A 23,846-nucleotide genomic window follows, 5' to 3' on the forward strand; every position below is an offset into this window, starting at 1 on the left:
CGGAGAGGCCCCTTACAGAATGGAGTGCAAAGCGTGTCTAGTATCTATCGAGTGCTGTGAGAACACGTTTGAGCTCCCTCTCCTTTGTCTGCAGAGCAGCTGTGAGTCTAAGCTTGGACTCAATCACACAGAGAACCCCCCCCACCCCGTGCCGGCATTTTGCCTGTCTCTCTTGGTGTGCTGGCTCAGCACCGGGCAGGACCTATCTGTTCTTTTATAAAAGGAGCATCTGTGTTCCAAAGACTCTCTTATGTGAAGTTTCTGAAAAGGTTCGCTTACCTTGCTTACTAATTAAAGGCAAGTCACATTTTTCCCCTCTCTGGTCTCTGCAGTCATCCCACCGATGGCCACCCGATAGCTTCATCCAGGTCGGGTTACACAGCTGCCTGCGATAATGCCATTTGCCATTTACGATGATTGAGTCGACAAGGCTGAGTGACTTGGGGAAGTATTTCCCGATTGGAAGAACCTGTTGGCAGCCTGCTTACCATCACGCTTGCTTTTATAATGAAAAAGGGAAATATTTCTGCTTTTAATGATGGCGGCCCCGGAAATGGTGAGTAAAGTGGGTCGGGGAGAACCACACTTCTGAAAGAGGATTTCTCAACATTTCTGCGTGTTGTGAAACCGACCAAGGATGGCCCGTTTGGGAAGGGACTTCCGTGCCTAGGTTCAAGGTTTCAGAAAGCATTTTACTACTTGTTCTTACTCTGGTCATTAAGTTAGGCTGTGTCATTTGCCACATGCTGATAGTACGCGGCAAGTGTCAGCAAGGTTCAGAAGCAAAAATGTCAGGTGTGTATTTACTAGTTTTCTAAGATTCTCTTCAGAGCCACTTTTGAGGTGGAGGTGAAATAAATATTTATAGTGCATAATCCTTGCTTCGATTTTCCTAAGACTGCCTGGAACAGCGTGAAGACGGAGTTTGCCTTAAATGGCTTCGTAGTTTCCTGTTGGATCTCCAACATTACAACCAGTAAACAGAAATTAAAAAGGGGTGATTTGAGGATCTGTGTTTATGTGACCGTTGGAACCTCCTTTAGGGAAGTAGGTTCCCAGAGAACTCGTGGCTGACTGATGAGCTGGGAAGGTGAGTTGGGATTTATCTGGGAACATTCCGCCATTTCCTCGCTCACTCCGCCCCTCTTAGAGCTGCAGGAATGACTTTCGGAGGCTTCTGACTTCTTGGCTTTGTGATAGGTGGAATTCTCTTGGAGGAAACAAAGCCCCAGTGTAGCTGGTGCAAGCCAGAGGTCCCCAGCTGCTCCCCCCTTTGCCGTGTGGGGGACTGGGCACCCAGAGGGCATGGATACTTCCATCCTTAACTAGGTCACGCCTGCGCAAGCCAGGGAAGGGCTGTGTTTACGGGAAACTACAAATACTGTGGGTGACTGCCCCCTTCCTGGTGTCATCTACATTTTTTGGGCATGGACACTGTGTGAGTATAAGAAACTTGTTATGGTTACAATAGGTGTCCCACATGTGCAGGCAGAGGGTTGAGTTTAAGTGGGACAAAGAACAATGACCAAAAAAGAAGGAAAGTGCTTTGAAAGTGATTTATCTTCTGAAAATAATGGTGCGGTAATTTCTAAATCGTAAGAGGGGATACCTCTGAAGACGGCTAGTGAGAAAGTCATTATTTTAGCAGAATTAAGTTCATAGTTCTGTGTTAACTCTGGAATTTTCTCTGTGACCTGCTGTGGCTCAGGAAAAGAATGCGTTCTCCCTGGACAAAGAGTTTTGATCTATCGTATCGGTACCGAATGTGCTTTATGGGGATTGTTGGATTTCAAAGATTTAATGTGACAAAGATGCGCTTGACGCTAAAAGTGTAAATAGCGGAGCAAACGCTATCTGTTCTTCTTGGCGAAGGAGGTGGAGGTAGAGCCAGATCTCAGAGGTCCTGAGATAGTCACCATGGGGGAGAACGACCCACCCGCGGCGGAGGCCCCCTTCTCCTTCAGATCACTTTTCGGACTTGAGGATTTGAAAATAAGTCCTGTTGTACCAGGTAGGTGGAACCCGGTGTGACTTTTGGGGAAGTGTCCCGAGTGTTCTTCCTCAGAGGGACACCGATTGCTTGCATTTCCTTGGGTTTATGGAACCCTGGAGAGGAGGGGGGGGCATTAGATGGGGGCATCCCCTTGTTCAGCCCCTTGCCAGCTCCCGGAGACAGAAGTTTGCATTCTCTGGATGGAGGTTTTCAGAAATGGACGCTCCTGTTGCCCCTGGGAGAGAGGGGTCAGGTCCCGCTGGAGAATCTCTGAGCCCCCCAGGGAGTCCTGAGAACCATCCGCTCTTCCAGGAAACTTAAAGTAAGCCAGGCACTGCCAAAGGTGTTTGATGCCTGGATTAAAATCCAGCCGCAGAAGACAAGAGCTGCTCTGAGCAACAAGGAGAGTTGGTGTTACAAATCGGTCTCAAAGGCAGGACTTGTCCCGGTGAGCCGGTCAGCTGTGGCTCGCTGGTCCCGGGTGCAGTCAGGAATGCTGACCTCGGGAGCTGGGAAGGGGGACACCTGGGGGGCTCTGGCTGAGGTTCCAGAGAGCATGGGGCTGCCCTAATGATTCCTTTTAGACCCTCTGGGCAATGGAGGTTGGGGGGTGGCGGAGAAGATGGGAGGTGGGAGGACAGGTTTCAAGTGAGGGTAAGGACACACTATTTAAAAATACAGCTCAAAAAGTGAGCATAAATGTAAATTTTAAAAATACCCTGCTATCATCTAACCTCCAAGATTTACCTGGTTTTTATGTTTGCCTTCATTCTCTTCTCGTCCTTGCCCGTAAGTACGCATTCATGCATATGAATAGGAACCCCCAAAATGACCTCGTATCATTAGGTGTATCATGATGGATAGGTGTAGACAGGTGTGTCATGATGGATAGGTGTAGACAGGCGTTTTCCCATGTGCTACTTGGTTTTTATAAATGCCTTTTGTTTATAACTTCACAACATTCCATCAAGTAGATGTGTAATTTACATAATTTAAAAGTCATCATTTGACATATAATTGTTCCCAATATTTTTGTAGTACAAATAATACAAGCATGAATAACACTGTACGTATTCACTTCTGATTTCTCATTTCTTCACGATTAATTTCCAGTAGTGAGAATTCAGTAGTGCTTTAAATAAACAAGCAATGTATTGTTCATTATAGAAATTTAGAAAACACAGTTAATCAAAGAGATTTTTTAAAAGTTACTCAGAATTTTATCACTGCTCAGAAATAACCCTATCTGTGCTTTAGTATTGGATTTCCTGCCTTTTTATGACCTACTTATCTGTATTTTCTGTTGGAAGTGGAATATCCTATTTTGAAGCTTTCCCCCCCAAATGAAACAGTATCATGTTCTTCTTTCCATGGCATTAAATAATTAAATATTCTTTAGGGGTTTGTAAACTATGGCCCGATGACCATATGTGGCCCACTACTTGGTTTTATAAATAAAGTTTTATTGGAACAGAGACACATTCGTATTTCAGCAATTGTCTATGGTTGCCTTCATGCCATGGTAGTTGAGCAGTTGCAACCAAGACTGTATGGCCCATAAGGTTTAAAATATTTACTATCTGGCCCTTCACAGAGAAGGTTGGCCAACCCTCTTCCCTATCATGGAACTAACGCTCTACGTGTTCTGTCGCCAGTTCCTTCTGAGGGGCGTTCAGGCTGTTTCCTATGCATCAGTATCATACACGTCCCCTCTCCAACTGTCCATGTAGGTAGAAACTTACGTACATCAATGATGACATCTTAAGATAAATTTCTGGAAGTGGTCTTACTAGGTAAAAAATTCCATCCATGTTCAAGCCTTTTGGTTCGTATTTCCCATCTGACTCTCAAAAAGTTTACGCAACACACACCTATTGACTGACTGTAAGTGAAGGTCCATTTCCTTTCACCTTGGACTGCAGTGGGGATGCCCTAAGAGCAATCATAATAAATACTGTGAGGTTGAGATGTCGTTACATTTGGTTGACAGTTTTTCAAATTTCCAGAGAGGATGAAGGTTTTTTCCCTGCGTGTCGATCATTTGCATTTCTTTTTTGAGGAGGTGCTATGCATTTTTTTAAATTAAATTTTTAATTTATTTTCAGCGTAACAGTATTCATTGTTTTTTCACCACACCCAGTGCTCCATGCAATCTGTGCCCTCCCTAATACCCACCACCTGGTTCCCCCAACCTCCCACCCCCCGCCCCTTCAAAACCCTCAGGTTGTTTTTCAGAGTCCATAGTCTCTCATGGTTCACCTCCCCTTCCAATTTCCCTCAACTCCCTTCTCCTCTCCATCTACCCGGTGCTATGCATTTTGCTTTTCATTCTATTCATTCAAGCCCTCAAAGACAGAACAAGGAGGGGGAGCAGGGCCATGGTGACACCACAGGGAACTATGGCAGAGAGCTGTAAGGGGGCAAATGTGAATCATACAAAGGTTCTCATTGAGTACCAATCTTTGAGCCTATAATTTGGATGGATTTCCTAAATCTAACTCTTAGACACAGAGCAACTGGAGTGATAAGAGGTCATTCTTGGGGTTCCTGCTGATTTTTAAAATGTAAGTGGAGTATGGGTTCCCAAGAAGGGGGATTTCTTAATTTGGTTCAGACTTCTGGGGGTGGGGAAGGCTGTAAAGAAGAGACTGGTCTGTTAACCCAAGACCACAGATTGGTTGTCCTGAAGGGAATTGGTCTCCCATGTTGAGATAAAACAACCTCCGTTCTCACAATGTCATCCATTCATGCAATTTACTGATACAGTTGACCCTTAGACAACACGGTGATGGGATTAGGTTGCTGACTCCCCACCTAGTCAAAAATCTATGTATAACTTTTGGCTCCCCCCAAACTTAACTACTAATAGCCTACTATTGATTGACCAGAAGCCTTCCTGATCACATAAACACTCACTTAACAAGTATCTTGTGTGTTACACGTATTACACACTGTGTTCTTACAATAAAGTAAGTGAAAGAAAAGAACGTGGTATTAAGAAAATCTTAGGGAAGAGAAAATACATGGTACTATTAAAAATCCACGTATGAGTGGACCCGAATAGTTCAAACCTGCATTGTTCAAGGGTCAGGGATCTTCATCAAGGACTGCTGTGCACCAGGTGTTGGTCTAGGCTCTGAGAACACAGTTGCAGAGCAAACCGCCTACTCAACCTGGCCAAGACGAAGACCTTGCCCTCTGCCTGTCCCTCTTCATTCTGGATCCTTCAGGCCATGGAGCGTGTGCCTTTCGTTATTCTCCTTAATTACTTCTTTCTTCCCTCTTCCTCCTTCTCTTACTCTTCTCTTCTTCCCCTCCGCTCCCACCTCCTTTTTAAGTAGCCCGAATGATATTGGCCATTTTATAAGCACACCCTGCATTGCCAGAGGTGAAGCTCTGGGTTTCCAAAGACAGGCAGGGGGAGATCTCTCAGCTCAACATCTCTAAGACTAGGGTGGGAGAGAAAGGGATATTGTGTCCCGAGTAACCATGTGCTGTGAAGAAAGCCGTCTCCCCTTCCCACATTCCCATCTTCCTCAGTGTACGTGGGGACAACGGCGGCATGGATGTATTTTCAGGTCTGATGAGATAATTTGCAGGACATGGCTTGTTCCCTTTGGAGTAAAAGTGCTGATGGAAATTCTCCTAGTTGCTCAGAGATGCTCGTAATTTTGGGCATCCTAATGCTTATATAGCATCCCATCTGCTTGGTTCTTCCGCAAGAGCTGGGACAGGTCTAGGGTTTACCTTATTTGCAAGCTAATAAGTCAGCCCGCCCAGTTTGTGGATGCTGGCAGAAGACAAGAGACTCCTGGCTCTGACACGGAGGATGTTATTACGGCATGAGCGGCACGGGCGTCCTGTTTGAGTCAGTTCCCCATGCCCGCCAAGTCCCATGAAGGTGACGGGGAATAGCCCAGGGACACGCTGCATGCCCAGGGGGGTCTGCAGCACACAAAGGAACCCAGAACCAAGGCCAACTCAAATCTTTCATCATGGACTGCAAGCTGACCTGTACACATTTTGGCCCAAAGGAAGACATAGCATTTATTAAGCCAGAAAGTAAGTAAGCCTGCCTTCTAAGGCTGCTTGTTCTGCAAAGCATCCTCCAAGAGACGGTCTGGGACAAGGTTGTCAGTGTTGCCATGCACAAGACTCATAGAGAACGGGCTGCTACATCACCTCGTGACCATCTTAGAGGTCCCAGCCCTCCCTCTTCTCAGAGTACCCTGTTTGGGTTTTACGGGTCACCCGTACAGGTCACTGTCCTCTGTGGGCAAGCGTTTCTGGGCACCTGGGCTCCACTTGCCCCCTGTACTACTTTCCTAGGGCTGTGGAGACAGAGGACGACAAACTAGGTGGCTTAGAAGAACACAGGTCTATTGTCTCATGGTTCTGGAGACCAGAAGACTGAAACCCAGGTGCCAGCAGGGCTGTGTTCTTGCTGAAACCCACAGGGAAACCCTCCTTCCCTCTCCCCAGCTTCTCGTGTTTGCTGATAATCTTTGGGGTTCCTTGGCTTGTAGGTTCGTCACCCCCCTTTCTGCCTGAAACTTCACATGGTGTCCTGCCTGTGTCTCTTCACACCATTCCCTTCTGGGCATGTCTGTTTTGGGTTCAAATGTCCCCTTTTTAAAGGACACAAGTGAGATGAGATTAGACGCACATGATTATTTGTTTTAACTTGACAGCCCCTGTAAAAACCCCATTTCCAAATAAAACGATATTCTGAGGCCCTGGGGGTCCACACTACAACATACTGCAGGGTGGGTGGGGGGGACGCGTTTTGGTCAGTAACGCCATCCCCTGACCCAGGAGGGTCGCAACTGGGTCAGGGGTGGAGAGCCTGGGGCTGAGCCTCTGGAGGGTGTGTCCCCAGATAGATGGCCTTTGCTCTAACTACGGTGACTTTCTTTGGGCCAGAACATTCTCTGCTTTGAGGGGAGGGGGGCTGAATAGCTCAATTTTAAGTTTTATCTTTTTTTTTTTTCTTAAGTTTTATCTTATTCAAATCCACTGCTCTGCGGCTTTCCACTCTCCCCCCGCCCCCTTGTCGGTTTCCAGACGCAGACGCGGTCGCGGCGCAGATCCTGTCCCTGTTGCCACTGCGGTTCTTCCCCATCATCGTCATTGGGATCATTGCCTTGATACTGGCGCTGGCCATCGGGCTGGGCAGTGAGTACAATTCATTATTCAGTGGGCTCTCAGATGCGTGTTCAGGTGTTTAAACTTTGATGAGCCCCCCCGCCCCGCCCCCCGGCACCCGGCCCACACCGGCGGGGCGCTGCCCCCAGCCTTGATCACTGGAGACCAACGTCTCTGGGGCTTGCTGACTTGGAGTTTTCTTTGCCTGCGTGAACGTGGAGCCCGCTGGGCCCCCGGGGGCGGGGGAGGGGCTGCTGGCCGTGCTCGGGGCTTTGTCACCAAGGAGCCTGGCCAGTTAGAAGTGTCGAAAGGCAGCTGATGAAATGCGATTCTGTGGGCCGGGAGGGGGTGCGGGGCCGGGAGGAGGAGACAAGGAGGCCATTCACACCGGGCCAAGCCTACCTGCTATTTTAAAAAGAGGTTCATGTGACTTTCGAGAAAGTGAGTCCTTTGGGCGGCTCTGATACGGAACACTGTTTCCTCTTCTCTTTCAAATAACCAGCCCGCCTGCTCAGCTGTGGGGTCCCCGGTCCCTTCTCTTCTCGCCCAGGGTCGGAGACGACAGGAGGTGGACTGGGGGGCCGAGGCGTCCTCACTCGGAGCCCCTTGCTCCGCCGGCTCAGCCAGTGGGCCCACAGCCATGCACTTTCTCTTTTGACCTTGAGCCCCAGACCTGGGGCTCGAGGTCACATACTGAGCCAAAGTGGGGTGTAGCAGCCCCACCCTCTGGAATTTGGGACAGAAACTGGGCTGAAGGAAACTGGCTGCAGTTTCAATGCAGGTTTCATTACTGATGGCCACGCTCGAGGCCACGGCGGCCTGGGGATGGTGGTTAGTGTTGTACACTGAGGAAGCCAGCCTGTCCTTGACACCCTCGTCCTCCCCTCTCCTCAGTCCACTTCGACTGTTCCGGAAAGTACAGGTGTCGCTCGTCCTTTAAGTGCATCGACCTGACGGCTCGATGCGACGGGGTCTCCGACTGCAGAGACGGGGAGGACGAGTACCGGTGCGGTAAGGCCATGCTCCTCCTGTAGAAGGACAACCAAACCTGACCTTACCCATCTGTGCAGTGGGCCCAGATCCATGCCACGGTCAAGGCACGTCCTTAAGTGGGATCCCCCCTGGCATTCGTCCTCAGGGGTGGCTGAGCTGGGAGCAAAGCGGGGGCTGTTCCCTGGGGCCAAAATTCGGTTGGGGAGAACACAGGGGCAGAAGGAAGAGAGCTCAGGGGGTCCAGGCCGTGGGCGCTGGCGCGGCCCCATGGGGTGGGGGTGCTTCGGGGGAGGGGCAGGTCAGATTCAGCAGGGCGGGGACCTGAGCCAGCTGCAGAGAGACCTCTGCCCCCATGGGCTCAGGCCCGGGCGGCTCACAGACTCTCCCTCCCGTGCGCCGGGCAGTCCGTGTGAGCGGCCAGAACGCCGTGCTCCAGGTTTTCACAGCCGCCGCCTGGAGGACTGTGTGCTCAGACGACTGGAGAGGTCACCACGCTAATGTCGCCTGTGCCCAGCTGGGCTTTCCAAGGTAACTTCAGGGACATTTCCCGTGGATGGGTAAAGCATTTGATTGTGGTGACGATGGGGAGAGAGAGCCTCCTTTTAGGGGGCATTTATGGGGTGCCGCTGCCCGCCATCACAGCGCATCCCCACGCCAACCTCGACATCATCCCTGATGCCCCGGTGCGCATACCAGGCCCTCGCACCCTAAGTGGTTCGGTCAAGGTCACGTGGGAAGGGACACGTTTGGGGGCATCTCGTGGTCAGGACAGGACCCCAGACCCCAGATGCACACAGGAAACATGGAACTTCCGAGCCAAAAACTAAGCCCCCAGAGGCTCGGGCTGCAGCCACGGGGTAGCTACAGGGCCCCCACGCGCCGGGTGCTGGCGGCCCCACAGGCGGGCAGGCACACTTCCAAGGAGCCCCAAAGAACCAAGTTGGAAACGCCCGCCATAGAGTGAAAGCACAATCCCTTCCAACAGTTATTTGGAAAGATGTCGAAGGGACAGCCCTGGTAGTGGGGTCTTCACTTCTCAGTGTTTGGTTTTGTCCCGGGACGTTGTGCGCTGAGGGGACACACTTCTCTCCTCTCTCTCCTGGCCCCTCCTCTGACCCCCGACCACGCTGTCCTCCATGGCCTCCCACCATGGCACCCCAGCCCCTTTCGCTCTTGGCCCCGGGTTCAAAGTGGGCAGGCTCTGTGTTCCCACACTCCTGGGCGTTTGCGCCTGAGTCCCCGTGTCCTTGGCCCAGTCCCCCGACCCCGGCATCAAAGCCGGAAACCGCTTGAAATCCAGGGAGTCTCGATTTTCAGATCTGGGGCGTCTTCGTTTCAGCTCCTTCCTCTGGTGCCCGTTGCACCCCAGTGTCCCCCAGCCTGTGTCCCTGAGACCGCATCCCTCTCACCTCGTGACAGCCTGCATTCAGGAATCAGCTCGGTCCAGCCCGGGGACAGCGGCTGAGCCACACACACGGGGCTGTGGATCGCACCCCCACAGACAGGGAGGAGGGGGTTCACGCCCCACGTGCATGCACACACATGCGCACGTACCACACGCACACACACCACACCACACACACAGCTACATTACTCGTATGGACGCATACACAATACCACACTGCACAAACACTAAGTCACGCACCCGTGCACACTCATACGCCTCATGCCCACCCCTGTGCACACACATACACACACCATCACCCCTGTGAACCGAGGAAAGCTTCCCCGGGCACCTCTGTTCCCCCCGGAGGCCCTTTCTTGGACTCACGGGGGGCATCCTGACCGCTCCCCAGCTCCTCCCCCTCCCTCCTGGAATGCTCCCCCTTCCCCTGAACCCCCAGGCCCCCCTCTCCCGTGCAGTAGGGCCCAGAGACTCCTCTCCCTCAGATTCCCATCCGCCCACCCAGAGACGGTCCCTCCTGCCCTCCCCGTGCGCCCTCGGGGGGAGCCTAGCCAACGCCGTTTCTCCAGGCGCCCCTCCCCGTGAACCCGCTCAGCCCTCCCCCGCCCCAGACGTCCGTCCCACCCCTCCCCCGAAAGCCCTTCTTGGATCTCTGCTGGTGGGATCCCACGTCCGCTGTCTGTGACGGCAGCCAGAGGGGAGACTGTCAGGCGGGATGGCCTGGGTTCAAATCCCCGGTCCTCAGCCCGGTCCCCTGACTCGGCCTCTGAAACGGGGCAACAGTCGGACCTGCTCTGAAGGGTGGGGTGCGGTTCGCGTCGGAGTGAGCCGGGCACACAGGAGCGTCCTGGGAGAGCTGGCCGCTGGGATGGTCACGACCCCCTGGACACTGGGCCGTTTTCTGGGGATCCCGGGGTGGCCCTCGGGGCCCCCGTGCGTCCCACGGCTCTGTCTCGTCTCAGGAGCTCGTCCTCGGGTGCCTGCCCTATCGGTGGCGGAACCGTCCCCACCAGGGCTGGGAGGGCCCTTGCCCCCCGGACTCAAACTCGACGGAGCCTCGTCTGCATCTACTCCCCCCGCCCATAGCATCTCCGGAACGGGATGCGATCCTGGTTGATAAAACCGGTGTGTTCGTGAGCGAGACAACCAGCTGCTTCGTGTTTCGTTCGTTCCGTGGGAAAAGGGGAGGACGCTTGTCACCCATCTCCTAACTCTTCCAACACCTGATTTTTTTTTTTTTTTTAAAGATCAAGCCTTCTTTACCATTGTTCTCCAGACCTGTTTCTTGACACTTTAATCGTTTGCTGGGGCGCCCTGAGCCTTTTCCTTCTGTGCTCATCTCTCTCCAGTGGGAACCGCCCCCCCCCAGCTCTGGCTTTCGTTGTACCCCAACCTTGGGTACTCGACACCCCCACTCTGATCCCACCCGAAAATCCTCCTCTGAGTTCTGTTCTGCTCTGGGGCTCGTGTCAGGCCAGGCAAGGGTCAGCTCAGCTGGATGCGTCAAGGGGGGGCTTGGCTACATCAGGGAGTGGTCTCCCTGGCGCATGTCGGGAGCCTGCTGCGGGTGGAGGGGCCATGGGGGCCCTGGAGGACCCAAGAGACTTGCGAGTGGGGTGGGGATCCGGTGGGTCCGTGGGTCCAGACAGTACAAGGTCTGCAGTGGCTTCCTAAGCCGGCAAAGGAGCTGCTGATGGATGGAGGGGTGGGACCGACATCGCCCGGTAGGACCCGGCTAGCCCCAGGACTGAGCGCTGGCTGGTTGGAGTCCGGAGCGCACCCCACGTCGGGTCCGCGTTTCCGATGCGCTTGCAGCTACGTGAGTTCGGACACCCTCAGCGTGGGCTTGCTTGAGGAGCGGTTCCAGGAGGACTTTGCGTCCATCAATCACCTCCTGCCCGACGACAAGGTGACAGCTCTGCACCATTCCGTGTATGCAAGGTGAGCGGCTGGGCGGGGCGGTGGTCTGCACAGCGTCCCCGCTGGCTTTGCTGAGCTGTGCACAGCCCTGCGAGGACCCAAGGGACGTGAGAGTGTCATTCTCCAAATGCAAGGCAGAGGCTTGGCCACTTCGCTTAGACTGGAGGGAGGGAGCACCACGCGGGATGCGGGAACCCAGCCTGGAACGGCAGATAAGGCCCGACAGAGAGAGGGAGGAAGGGGCACCGCGTGGGTCCTGCTGTTCTCATCGTGGGCAGCAGAGGTGTGTGTGGACGGGGCGCAGGGACAAGGAGCTAGAAAGTTTTACAAAGTACGGGAACGTTCACCGTTCGTGGTCTGTGTTTCCCCCGAGGACTCACAAGAAAGGAGAAATGAGGTGCCCGTAAGTGACGGTACCCTCAGCCTAGTGTGTCCCCTGCCTCTACAGTTAGGCATCCCCGTAGGCTCTTCCTGACACTTGGGACCAAATCCCAGGAGCATGTCCTCCGCTCTGGGAAACAACAGCTCGTCAGCCTGCCCGTCGTGTAATTGATTGTCACTTGGGGACCCACGTGCAGTTTTTGGGGCAGCTCATCGCTTAGGTCCTAAAACCTCGGTCTGGTGACGCCCTCCTTTTCTTGCATGATTGCACGAGTGGACTGGGGCTCTAAAGGCAGGACGAGTCACAAAGGGACGCGGTGGGTTATAAACAAAGCACATTCCCTGCTCCCCTCCCCCCATGCAAGGGTGAGCACGTGTCATTTCCGGGGGGGGGGAGGGGACAGCATTGTGATCCAGGCTGCAAGGGCTTGGTGCCAGGAGAGGCTGCCACGCTGTCCCAAGGGCACTCTGTGTCCTCCAGGGGCCGGTGAAGAATCCCGGGGTGAAGCTGGCCTGTGGACGACGGCAGTGACATTTCTGTAGTAGAGCCCGTCCCGCGCGTCCTGTCCTCGGCCGCGCAGAGCTCAGAAGCAGTCACCTGTCACATGCACAGCACTGCACCGTGGCCAAAAGTTTTGGGATGAATGTGTGACCTCACTCGCGTGCATTTTTTTTTTTTTAATATGGACTAAAATTGCCGTCTGTATTCAAGAGCGGGGAATAGAGTCCGTTTTTCTTTTACCCCAAGAGTATGTTTAGAAAAGTGCTCATTCGCCAGCATTTACCCCAAGCCCCCTCTTTTGTTCCTCAGGGAGGGCTGCGCCTCGGGCCGTGTGGTCACCTTGCAGTGCACGGGTGAGCGATCTCGCAGGGCAGAGGAGCGGAAGCCCGCGCTCGCTCACACACTCCGTCTGCCCCGCCCGCTCGGTCTGCTCGGGGTCCCTCATCCTGGGTGCCAGCGGGGAGCCCTGCGGACCCCACCTGATGGAGGAGGACAGTGTGCCTCCCCGTGGGCAGGGGGGAGGCAGCCTGGAGCCGCTCCTCAGCGGCAGACAGGACCGTGGTCCGTGATGCCCTGTCACCGCGGTGGCTCCGGCAGCCTGACTCGCTGTCACTTTCTCCTTCCCGCGCCCCCCTGCCCACCTCAAGGAAGAGTGGGCCCAGGCTGGTCAGAGCCCCAGGCTCCCTGCCTGGTGTCCACACTGCAGGGGTAAGGTCTGGAGTCAGGCAGGTGCCCACTAGCCCTGCATTACTGAGGAGAGGGCTGCACAAGGTTCCCACACTCCTCGCGAGTTGTGGTTCTACTGGGGTCACGGGTGTCACGGCGAAGGGCGCGGCCAGCACCGGCTCTTCCCCCCGCACCCCCACGTCTGCTCCCACCCTCTCCCCTCCCGGCTCTCTTCCTGGGCTGTGAGCTCTGCGAGGACAGCAGGCCGTCGGGGGTGGGGGGAGACTGTGGCGGTGACAGCAGGTTCCCCACAAAGGTCTGTGGGATTGACTCCCAGCCCTTGTTCTCCCTCTGCAGTCTGTGGTCTGAGAATGGGCTACAGCTCGCGCATTGTGGGTGGAAACGTGTCCTCGCTCATGCAGTGGCCGTGGCAGGCCAGCCTTCAGTTCCAGGGCTATCACCTGTGCGGGGGCTCCGTCATCACCCCAGTGTGGATTGTCACCGCCGCGCACTGTGTCTATGAGTGAGTACTCGTCGCCCGCACACCCCGGCCTGCACCGGGGCGCCTTAGGCTGGGGTCGGTTCCGGCGGTCAGCAGCAGCTCCAGAGAGCAGGCAAGCCGACCAGATTGTCCCAAAGTAATGTCCCATGGAGGGGACCCATCCTTGTCACTGCTGGCTGTGACCGGTGACCTTGAGCTCATTCTAAGGATTTCAGACCTGCCGCTCCTACAGAGAAGGTAGAAGGCTCTGGGCTGAAGCTTCCGTGCCGGAGGGAAACCGCCAGCCTCCCTCTCGCTACTTAATGGGGAGCTTGCTGTGGCCAAGAGAGTGAAAGGGGGCTCCGGCCGCGTGGGCACAGGGGTCCCAGGCCGTGTCTCAGGGGATGTGAGCACAGGAAAAAAACCCGCAGGAAGGTTCCCAAGCACAGAGGAGAATTCTCCATTTTTGTTTCTGTTTTGGCTGCCGTCTGAGGGAGAACGGGCTCTGACGGACCCCTTGGATGCTGAGAAGTCCGGGGACGCAGGCACTGAGGCTTGCCTGGGGGCTGTTCGGGGCAGGTCACTGCTCCTGCAGGGCGCGGGACCCTCGGTCAGGGCCGAGCATCCGCAAGCAGGGAGCGCGGCCGTCTCTGCCACCGGCCTGGCCGTGCGTCTCCAGACCTCCGAGGTCCACGGGTTAACGTTCTGGGGGACCCCCTGCTTCACTCTCCGCCTTCTCATTTCAGCCTGTATCTCCCCAAGTCCTGGACGATCCAGGTGGGGCTGGTGTCCCTGCTGGACAGTCCCGCCCCTTCCCATGTGGTGGAGAAAATCATCTACCACAGCAAGTACAAACCCAAGAGGCTGGGAAACGACATTGCGCTCATGAAGCTGGCCGGGCCGCTCACCTTCAGCGGTACGTCTGGGTTCCCTCCCGCTCTGTTGCTTTCCTTTCTTTCAGGAGAGTGTGTAGTTACCCTTGAAGCCTTGTTCCAAAGCCCCTTTGCGGTCCTTGCCCGGAAGTTCCAGGGGCTCACTCGCTTCCCCGCGGGCCACGGGGATCACCTTTCCTTACTGAAGCTGTGATTTTCCTGGTTCTTGGTATGATGCGTCATTTTCGACAGCGTTCTGGACATCGGGCTACCGCGTCAGGAGACGCTGGGTCCGTTTACCTCCTCAGCTCCTGCAGGAGGTCACCCATCGCGGTCCCCGCGCGTGACTTGCCTATGTTGCGGGCGGTGCTTCTGCGGACATTTGATTTTAGAGACCTGTGGTCCGACTTTGGTCAGCTCGGTTCCTGCTGGGACCACGTTCTTCCTGCTGGTGCCAGCTGGGGGCCAGGCCACGGGTGCCACTAGGTGGTGGAAGGGGGGTCGCTGGCCCCATGAGGTCAAAGAGCTCCTCCCTGTCCGGGAGCTTATTCTATACCAGAGCACATGGGATAGAACTTCCAGACGTTTTGCAGAGACAAAGGATTAGGACCCTACTCTTAAGTACACCCAAGCCCCTTTGCCTTGCCCAGTGGACGGCCACGTGGAGTGTTGGCACAGGCGTATTGAATGGGCCCCGATGCCGTGGAATCCTGGCCCAGGGTCCGCGTGTCCATCACACCGCACACCAGATGTTCTCTTGTAATGCTCTGGAATGCGTGTTTCTGGAGAAGTAAAGAGAAATTGTAACGGTGGCGGTTGTTTATTATTATTAGTGGTTCTTGGTTATAAAAATGAGGGGCCGATGTCTGCACTTTGATAAAACTGGGTGAGTGCTAACGAGTTCTCTGTCTTTCCATTACCGTTCTGTGCGGAAACGCTTAGCGCGTCACCGAGCATGTTCCCAAGATGGCCTCACGGCAGCCGGGACACGGTCTCTGCTGGAGGGCGTATGTGACACAGCCCGTGGGGACAGGCCAGCTTCTTGCCTCCAGGTGGTCTAGGCAAGACCACAGCAGGCACGAGGGGATGTTTCATAAGGCAATGGGCCCGTGGTCCAGACCAGCAGTTGGCAGGTTAGGGCCCTCGGTCCCAGTCTGACTCTTCGCCTGGTAGCTTTCAGACCAGTCAAGGGCTTGGCCTTTCTTTGGGAGGTCGTTTGAGCTCCGCAGAGAAGTGGACTTTGGGGACATTGACTGTTTTCTTGGACGAGTGCTTCAACTGAGTTCAAGGCTGCTGTCTCCCCTGCAACAGACATGATCCAGCCCGTCTGCCTGCCCAACTCCGAAGAAAACTTTCCTGATGGAAAAATGTGCTGGACGTCAGGATGGGGGGCCACAGAGGATGGAGGTCAGTCACCCGAGGTCAAGATTCCAAGTCCAGGGAGCCCAGAGGCTTGAGGCCCAGGGGGGATGCCCACCATGACACGCTGCCCTTCGTGTCCCTGTGTGGCATCCCCTTGGGAGGCCCACACGTCCCAGGCAGGGGGTATGGGTCCGCTGCTGGACACACGCTCTCGGCAGAGTGGTTGTGGGTCAGAGTCCTGGTTCTGTTTGTCTTGGGGCGTGAAATTGCAGACTTTGCCAGGAGAGAAATAAATGGAAAAGGAGGACTGGGGACACCCCGTGTTAGGGAGACATTCACCAAATCGTCAGGCGGCTCCCCTCCTCCCCCCGACTGTGCTAGCAAAGCATATAAGGAACCACAGAGAACCCCTCCCAAGGGTTATTCAGAAAGCCAACGTCTGTAACCGGTGAGGAATTTTCGTCTTGTGTGTTGTTGGAAGACGTCTTATTTCATTAGCGGTAGCAGACGTACGGAAGCAGTGCTATAATGGTAATGGAAGTAGTCACCTTAGTGAGAAGAGGGCATCCCGTGGAGCCCAGCCCGTCCTTCCACTGGGGGGGGGGGCACCCCTGCGCTGATCATTCATAGATTTTCCACCACTTCTTTCCTTCTGGTAGGAAAGGTAGGAGTTCCTTGAAGGGGGTGGGGGGGTGGCTACTGTAACAAAGCTCCGTGAACAGAGGGCCTCAGCCAGCAGGACTCAATCCCTCTGGAGCCCAGAAGTCTGAGATCAAGGTGTCTCAGGGCTGGTTCCTTCCCGGGCCTCCGAGGGTGAAGAAGCAGCCCCTGGCTTCTCCTGTAGCTTCCAATGGCTCCAGCCGTCCTTGGCGTAGACACAACCTTCCAGTCTCTGCCTTATCGTCCTGTGCCCCCACCCCTAGTCCCATGGGTCAAGTCTCTCTCCCCTTTCTCTTAGAAGGACACCTGTCTTTGGACGTAGAGCCCGCCCTAAATCCGGGACGACCTCATCTTGAGGTTCTAACCTGGGTTACACCTGCAAAGACCCTACTCCAAATAAGGCACGTGCTAAGTCTGCAGGTGAACATGGTTTGGGGAGGGTCCCGCTCACCCCAATATAGGAAGTTCAGTATTTTCCTTCTAAGGCTTATTAGTGGAGTCTGCCCCTCCCTGAATGTCCGCGGCGCACGGCGCTTCCCCAGATCTGCCGTGTCGGTCCTCTTCCCCAGGGCAGGGTCTCGTCGCCCTGTCCAGCCGTGTCCTCTTGTCCGTATCGGAGGCTTCCTCCACAGAACGGTCGAGCTCCGCTCCACCACGTACCAGTGCTGAGCTGCGTGTCTCCATGCGACGCTGCCGGCTCCTCGCCGCAGCCCCTCGACAGGAAGCTCCTCCACGGGGAGCTGAGCCCCTGCTTGGGCTCCCGTGACCAGGTGCAGGGAGGTCTGGGCCTCCACGTCCACGCTCCCCCCCACGGCCCTCTCCACCTTGTTTCTCAGGACTCGAGGCGTCAGAAGATTAGTTTGTTACTTCGCCCGACCCTGTGGGGCGCGTCGGGACAGGCGGCGCTCTCAGCCGAGCTCTGGGCAGCGGTCCCGGGCACGTGGGGTGTGGGTGGAGTGGAGAAGCCCGTGCAGAAAACGGGGTGCAGCTCACACTCAGACAACTCTAAGAATGTGGGTTTGAGGAGTGCCGACCCGCACCCCACCTGCTGACACGTGCCAGACACGTGCCCTGCTTTCGGCCTGTAGAGCATAAAGATACCTGGTCGCAAACAGATCAGGTTAGAGGTGCAGATCCCTCCGGGTCGATGGTGGCGCTGACCCGACGGTGGATGCGTCGTTCCCTATTGCCGTGGTAGTCAGACCAGACTCACTGGTTTCGACCCCAGGAACATGGTAGCTACGGCTCCGGAGGCCAGGCGACCTCGTCCCTCTCCCCAGGCTGTCGAAGGGCTGGTCCCTCCTGGAGGCTCTGAAGGAGGGTCTGTTTCCTGGCCTTTTCTAGGGTCAGGGGCTGCCTGCTGGCCTGCCTCCGTCCTCACGGCGGGCCAGGCAGTGTCCCCCGACCCGGCCCATCTGACCTCTGCCCCACTGTCACGTTTCCTCTGACGCTTATGGTCCTATTAAGAACCTAGCCAGGCAGCCCAGGATCATGTCCCCATCTCAGGGCCCTTCTGCCATGGAAGGTGACCTAGACGCCTTTGGGAGGACACTTTTCTGCTGACCACTCGGAGGTTCTGCCTGCACACTGTGCGTGTGTCCTCACGGGCCTCCGTTTCCCTTCTGTAACCTGGATTGTTCTGAGGACCGGACAGGCCGGTGTGGGTCGAGCACTTGGCCTGGGGTGGATCCCAGGGGGGGTCCCTGATGGCTTCTGCCGTCCCACCTCCTCCTGCATTGGCCACTTTAGGGGAGTCCGTGGTCCAGACACGAAGCAGCAGGGCTGCCCGGCCCGCTCATCGGGGATCTCGCCGCGGACCACGCGCTGGCCGCCTCCCACAGTGGCCTCCTCTGCCACCAGAGTGTGGAGGCGTGGCCCCGCCCCGGGGGGTGCCCTGAATTCCCAGCAGGGCCCCTCCTGCAGGTACTGCCCTCTCTCTGACACAGGGGACGGCTCCCCCGTCCTCAACCATGCAGCCGTGCCTTTGCTCTCCAACAAGATCTGCAACCACCGAGACGTGTATGGTGGCATCATCTCGCCCTCCATGCTCTGTGCCGGCTACCTGAAGGGCGGCGTGGACAGCTGTCAGGTAGGGGCCCCTGGGGACCTCCGGGTGCCCCAGCAGCAGGGGGGCTCTGGAGGGTGACCCAGCCCGTGGGACGGGCCATGGCCAGCATTTTCCTGTGACTGGCTGAAAAGCAAATTTACAGGGTGTGGGGAAGACGTTTGCTCAAGATAGCACTCCCTTTCCTGGCCGGCGGCCCAGCTTACCCGGCGCTCCCGTTCTGCCTGGGTGCCGGCAGCAGGAGGGGTCTCAGGGTGCTTCCCGCTCCCAGCCCTCGTTCTCAGAGTTTGCAGAGGGGCACGGGGGGCCATAGGCGGGTGGGAACTGGCCAATCGGGCCTCCAGAGCCTCAGCGAGCGCGACTCCAACACCGCGGGGGTCCAGGCCGGCCAGGCAGACCCTCCCTCTAGACCTTCACGGGGTCAGCGCCTCTAGAATTGGGCAGGGACACTGCCTGGGGAGATGATCCCGGGGGGCCAAGGACTCCTCTGTTCGGGGTTTCCAGCATGAGTCCTCGGAGACGGGGGTGTGAGCACAGAGCCAGGTTTGTGATAGGAAGGGGGGGAATCCTGGTGTGGAGACAAGGGACACCCCCACAGTGCGTCTTTCCTCGCCATCCAGGGAGACAGCGGGGGGCCGCTGGTGTGTCAGGAGCGGAGGGTGTGGAAGCTGGTGGGAGCGACGAGCTTCGGCATCGGCTGTGCTGACGTGAACAAGCCCGGGGTCTACACGCGCATCACCTCCTTCCTGGACTGGATTCACGAGCAGATGGAGGTTGGTGCCGCTCACGCTGGTCCCCGTCGTTCGCCTCCAGCGTCCTTTTCTGTGGCCCCAGGACTGCCTGGGTTGGTCCAGCGAGAGGTGCCCTGTGGCTTCTGGGTGTTGGATGTGAGCATGGCCAGTCCCACAGGCAAGGCTCTGTGCGGGATGGATGGGCCTGGGGGGTGGGTGCACATCGGGCGGCCACGGCAGGGACACGAAGGACGAACTTCCTCCACCAGGTGGGGAGAAGAGGAGGGGTGACAGAGGAGACCCTGGGGAGGGGGGTGAGTCCAGTGGGCCTGTGTGCCTAGAGTCGAGGGTGGACAAGGTGCAGACAGTGGGTGACGGTCTGAGATACAGGCCCCCAGCGCCCTTGGAAGAATCTGGACCTGGCTAAGAGCCAGGGATGGGCTGGACAGTCTCTGATCTCGGGGGGTCTGGAGAGCTCTGGGCTTTGGGGGAGCCTCCCTGAAGGGAGGTGCTGCAGGAGGGAGACAGGTCAGGGAGTCTGGCTTCCAGGACCAAGGCGGGCAGGAGAAAGGAGTGCCCCAGGCAGACAGGGTGGGAGGGGGACAGCCTCCCCGAGGGGAGCAGGCCGGAGCGGCGGAGGGGCCGGCCACGCAGGAAGCCCCAGCAGCGTGGCCTTCTACCTTGCGGACCCCCAGCACGTATTTGCTGACTTGCCCTCCAACGCCGAGCCCACATCACGCCTTGGACTCGTTTCGAAGAACATGGGATTTGCCTTTTGTTTTTAAAATTATGGCCAAATACACGCAACGTAAAGTTAACCATTTTCAAGTGGACAACCCGGGGGCCTAGCATCCTCGGGGAGCTGTGTAGCCCACACCTCGAGGCTCTGATGTTCCTGGACCCGTTTCACAACCTCATCAAGCCGTCCCTCCCCCACCCCAGCTCCACCCCCCTCCCCGCACCGCCCCCCCCCCCAAGCGGGTCTCCAGCAGCCGTCATCTGCTCCTTTCCCTCCACCAAAGACCTTGTAAAACGTTCCTTTCAACTGGAAACAACTGACTAGGGAAGGCATCAAGCCGCTCCAGGCCCTGGACGTCAAGTTCTGCTTCCGCCGGGAATTTTCACTTTGAAGGAGAAGCTGCGTCAGGGCTGCCCCTGTCCCCGCTGAGGCCTGGTTTGACTTCCCGCCCCGCTGTGCCACCGCCACCGCACTGTCCATCCTCTGTAGGCTCGGATGGTTCCTACCCCGGGGCGGCTCCCGGCAAGGCAGTGCTGGAAGACAGGCCTTCTCCAGAAAGGCCTGCCGGCTCTCCTTTTGTGAGCCGGGGAGCACCACTGAGGGACACGCAACACCCTTAAGCACAAAATTCAGCCCAAACCCATCAACCTCTTTGGAAGCAAGAGAACAGACGCCCCCTGCCCCGCCCCACCCCAGTCCAGGCGGGACCCCTGGGGTGCAGATGGCCTCGGGAGTGGGAGCGTGGGGGATGGAGGGTGGGAAAGGGGGAGTCACCCACAGAGGCCGCGGAAGTGCTCCCTCCACGCAGCCCCCATGTGAGGTGAGGTGTGCCTTGAGGGCCCTGGCGATTCTGATGGGGTCTTCAAGGGAGGACACTGGGGAAACACCGATGAGGGCCCCGTGTCCCCCTGGGAGGGCTTAAAAAGGGCGCCCATCCCCTCCCCCCACCTGGATCCGTGCTCCCCCTGCCCCGATGAGCACATCCACGAGTGATGGATGGATGGCAGCTGGGGGCCTCCTGGTGGCCTGAGACATCCCCACCGGCTGTCTCGCGTCCCCTGGGGGCCAGCGTCAGAATCGCCCTTTAGCAAGTCTCTTCAGATGTCGGGGGAGGGAGGAGACCCGGAAGAGGCTTCCCTTCCCACGGGAGCTTTTCCAGGGTCTGCATTTTTGGTTGTTTCTTTTGACTATTCCCACGGGCCTTCCAAAGGCCCACCAGGTCAAGGGACATTGGCCCGGTCATCCGCTGATGTGGGACTGCCTGCTTTCATCCACTGTGCTCTGCACAGGGGCCATAAAACGAACCTGTTTTGATCCAAACCGGGACTTAGGACCTCGATGCGAGGGTTGGAAAGGCCACGTGGTGGCTAGGGAAAGCGCCCCCGGTCAGGCCTCCTCCAGCAGAGGCCAGCTGGGTCCCCCACGCAGGGCGGGGACCTGTCCACGCTCGGTCGGGGCCAAATGTGGGTGCGTGGGAGGTCGGCCTGGAGTGTGAAAGAAGGTGACGGCTGTGTTTTCATTTCCAGAGGGACCTGAAAACCTGAACAGGAGGGGACAGGATGCTACCTTGACTTCCTGCCGTGACGGGGACGCCCCGCCCTTCCACGGGTCCCTGGGCGGAAACTCCCAGCGGGAGGAGGGAGCCTTCGCTGCTCTTCCTTCTGGCGGCACCCGCAGAGCCAGAAGAAGGAGCTCCTTTCTGTCCCTCCTCGTCTGGAACCACCTGCTTCCAGCTCCTCCGTAAGCCGCCGGGGGCCTTGGCTAACGTGACCTTTGTGCTCTGTGACCTTCGCTGAGAACAGAAGCGGGAACGCCTTCGCGGTGTGACGTTGTCCCCCTCGTCCATTCAGTTTTCGCTGCCCCCGGGCACAGGCGAATCCCATACAAACAACACGGGAACTCAGTAAGGACTCGCGCCCAGAGCCGCGGGGGGCCGTCGTCGCTGTCTGCACGTCTTTATCCCGAGGCGCTGGAGCGACCCAGAAATTCCTACTTCCGAGGTCCCTGTCTGCATGTGGGACCTTTATCTGCGAGGGATTAGTGGCAACGTTTAGCTCTATTCTTTCTTCGTCGCTGTTGGTGCGTTATTTGTCTCGTTTCCAAAGGACGCGTGTTCCCGCAACGCACCCATCCGTCCGAGCTGGTCGGGCGGATCCTGACCCCTCGCGTGCTGGGGTCGTAAGCTTGACCGGAGAGTCAGTACTTAGATCTCCTCCATACACGATGTCGGTTTTGCATTTCCCTGTTGAAACAGGTTTCTTTCTTTGTGTGTGTGTGTTTTTTAACGATTTTATGTATTTATTTAAGAGAGAGGGAGACAGCGAGAGCATCAACGGGGGGAGGGGCAGAGGCAGAGGGAGAAGCAGGCTCTGCACGGAGCAGGGAGTCCGATGCGGGACTCGATCCCAGGACCCCGGGATCATGACCTGAGCCGGAGGCCGCGCTTCCCCGACAGAGCCCCCAGGCGCCTCCTGGAACAGATTTCTCAGCAGATCAGAGTTACAGCCAAAGACTCAGAAGCAGAGTAAGATGCGAAGGTAGTGGGGTAAGGTGGGACCACACGGGGGCTGCCGGGTTCACAGTCCCACGGCATCAAGAGGCCAGAGGCGTCCCTGCGTCTCTGCACGGCCGTGTTACCCTGGCACGCACCTGTGGCATTAGAGACCCACCCCCTCCCGGTTACCAACCCCCCTCTGTGGCCCCCCCGGACGCACACACGGAACAGAGAAGAGGCGTCATAGGCAATCACTGATGACTCTGTTGCCTCCCCCTGAGGGCGGCCGTGGGGAAGATGGTGGGTTTCAGAGCCAGCGGGTGCTGGGCTGGGAGAGGCGGCGGGGAGCCTCCCGCGACCGAGATGGCAGTGCACAGGGAGGGAGGGAGCGCCGAGGCCCGCGGGCTGCCCGCTCAGCAACCACCGTAATTACCAGTTTTCTTAGGGAGTGTTTGCCGTCTTACAATCTTTCCAAAGGTCCTGAGTAATGCTAACGGCAGGCGATCAATCAGCGTGGACCACGTGCCTGGCGAGGCTCTGCCGCGTTTCCTGTGTGCGCCGACCCTCCGAGACAGGAACGCTCACTAGTCCCGTCCCACAGATAAGGACACTGGGGCGTGAGCGGGAGTGACGGTCCCAAGCCCACAGGCCGGGTCCAAAGGCCGTTTGGGGTCTGCACCATCCCGGATGGACCACCCGGAAGTAATGGAATTAATGCATCGTTGGCCGTCGCGTCTGAAGACGCTGGGGCCCACCTGTTTGCACCCACTGGAGACCTATCGGTCATTGACAGTCACGGTCGACTGCTCCCTCCCGACAAGCGTTGGGCACTAATGGAGGCCGCTGCGGGCTCCAGCTCAGGTGCGTGGGTGGACCCTTCTGCCATTTGGTTGCTTTCTTCTGTGCCTACAGCTTCGCCTCTGCGTCATGCCCGGCAGCCGGGCTGGAGTGGGCGCCAGGCGAGAGAGTCCTGGGCGGGCACTGCTAACCCGTGGCCAGAGCAGCAGCCTGGAGAACACGCCGCGGGGCCGGTGGGCTGCTGCCCCCGGCGGCTTGACCTGCGGGAACGAGCACGGGTCAGGCACGTCGTGGGTCCGTGAGTGAGGCGAGCCCTCGCCTGCTCCCCAACGTCCCGCCCACTGCCACGGGGACGGCTCCTTCCGGAAGACCTGACGATATTCGGAAGGTTTGGAAAAACGAGTGTTCTAAACCAGTCAACGACTTAAATGCCAACGTGGCCACCAAAACTGTGAACGCCTGCCCCCCTCTTGGAAGAGGAGGGGGTTCTGGATCCGGGGATGGTCCCAGAAGTCTGATTTCGCTGTCTCGCACCCAAGGGAGGGGTGGGGGTGCGAGCCTTCGCCCCGTCACAGAGACCAGCCGGGACCCAGAGCTGGTCAAGGAAGTTCTGGGCACGGATGCAGTTGCCAGGGCCTC

At 57.1% G+C, this 23,846-nt stretch overlaps 1 protein-coding gene across 1 annotated transcript; it reads left to right on the forward strand.

Annotated features, from left to right (window-relative positions):
* Positions 1–535: 535 nt before the first annotated feature.
* TMPRSS3 (transmembrane serine protease 3) lies at positions 536–23,513 on the forward strand (the record flags this gene model as incomplete). The annotated part of the gene is made up of 13 exons (XM_080822388.1): positions 536–556; positions 1,873–2,011; positions 7,058–7,168; positions 8,033–8,149; positions 8,536–8,659; positions 11,352–11,477; positions 12,649–12,692; positions 13,363–13,528; positions 14,233–14,402; positions 15,670–15,765; positions 18,327–18,469; positions 19,066–19,218; positions 23,322–23,513. The coding sequence occupies 13 exons, from the start codon at positions 536–538 to the stop codon at positions 23,511–23,513; spliced, it is 1,602 nt and encodes a 533-aa protein (XP_080678514.1).
* Between the last annotated feature and the right edge of the window lie 333 nt (positions 23,514–23,846).

The sequence above is a fragment of the Martes martes genome (assembly GCF_963455335.1).
Source record: "Martes martes genome assembly, chromosome: 1".
NCBI classification, from domain to species: Eukaryota; Metazoa; Chordata; class Mammalia; order Carnivora; family Mustelidae; genus Martes; species Martes martes.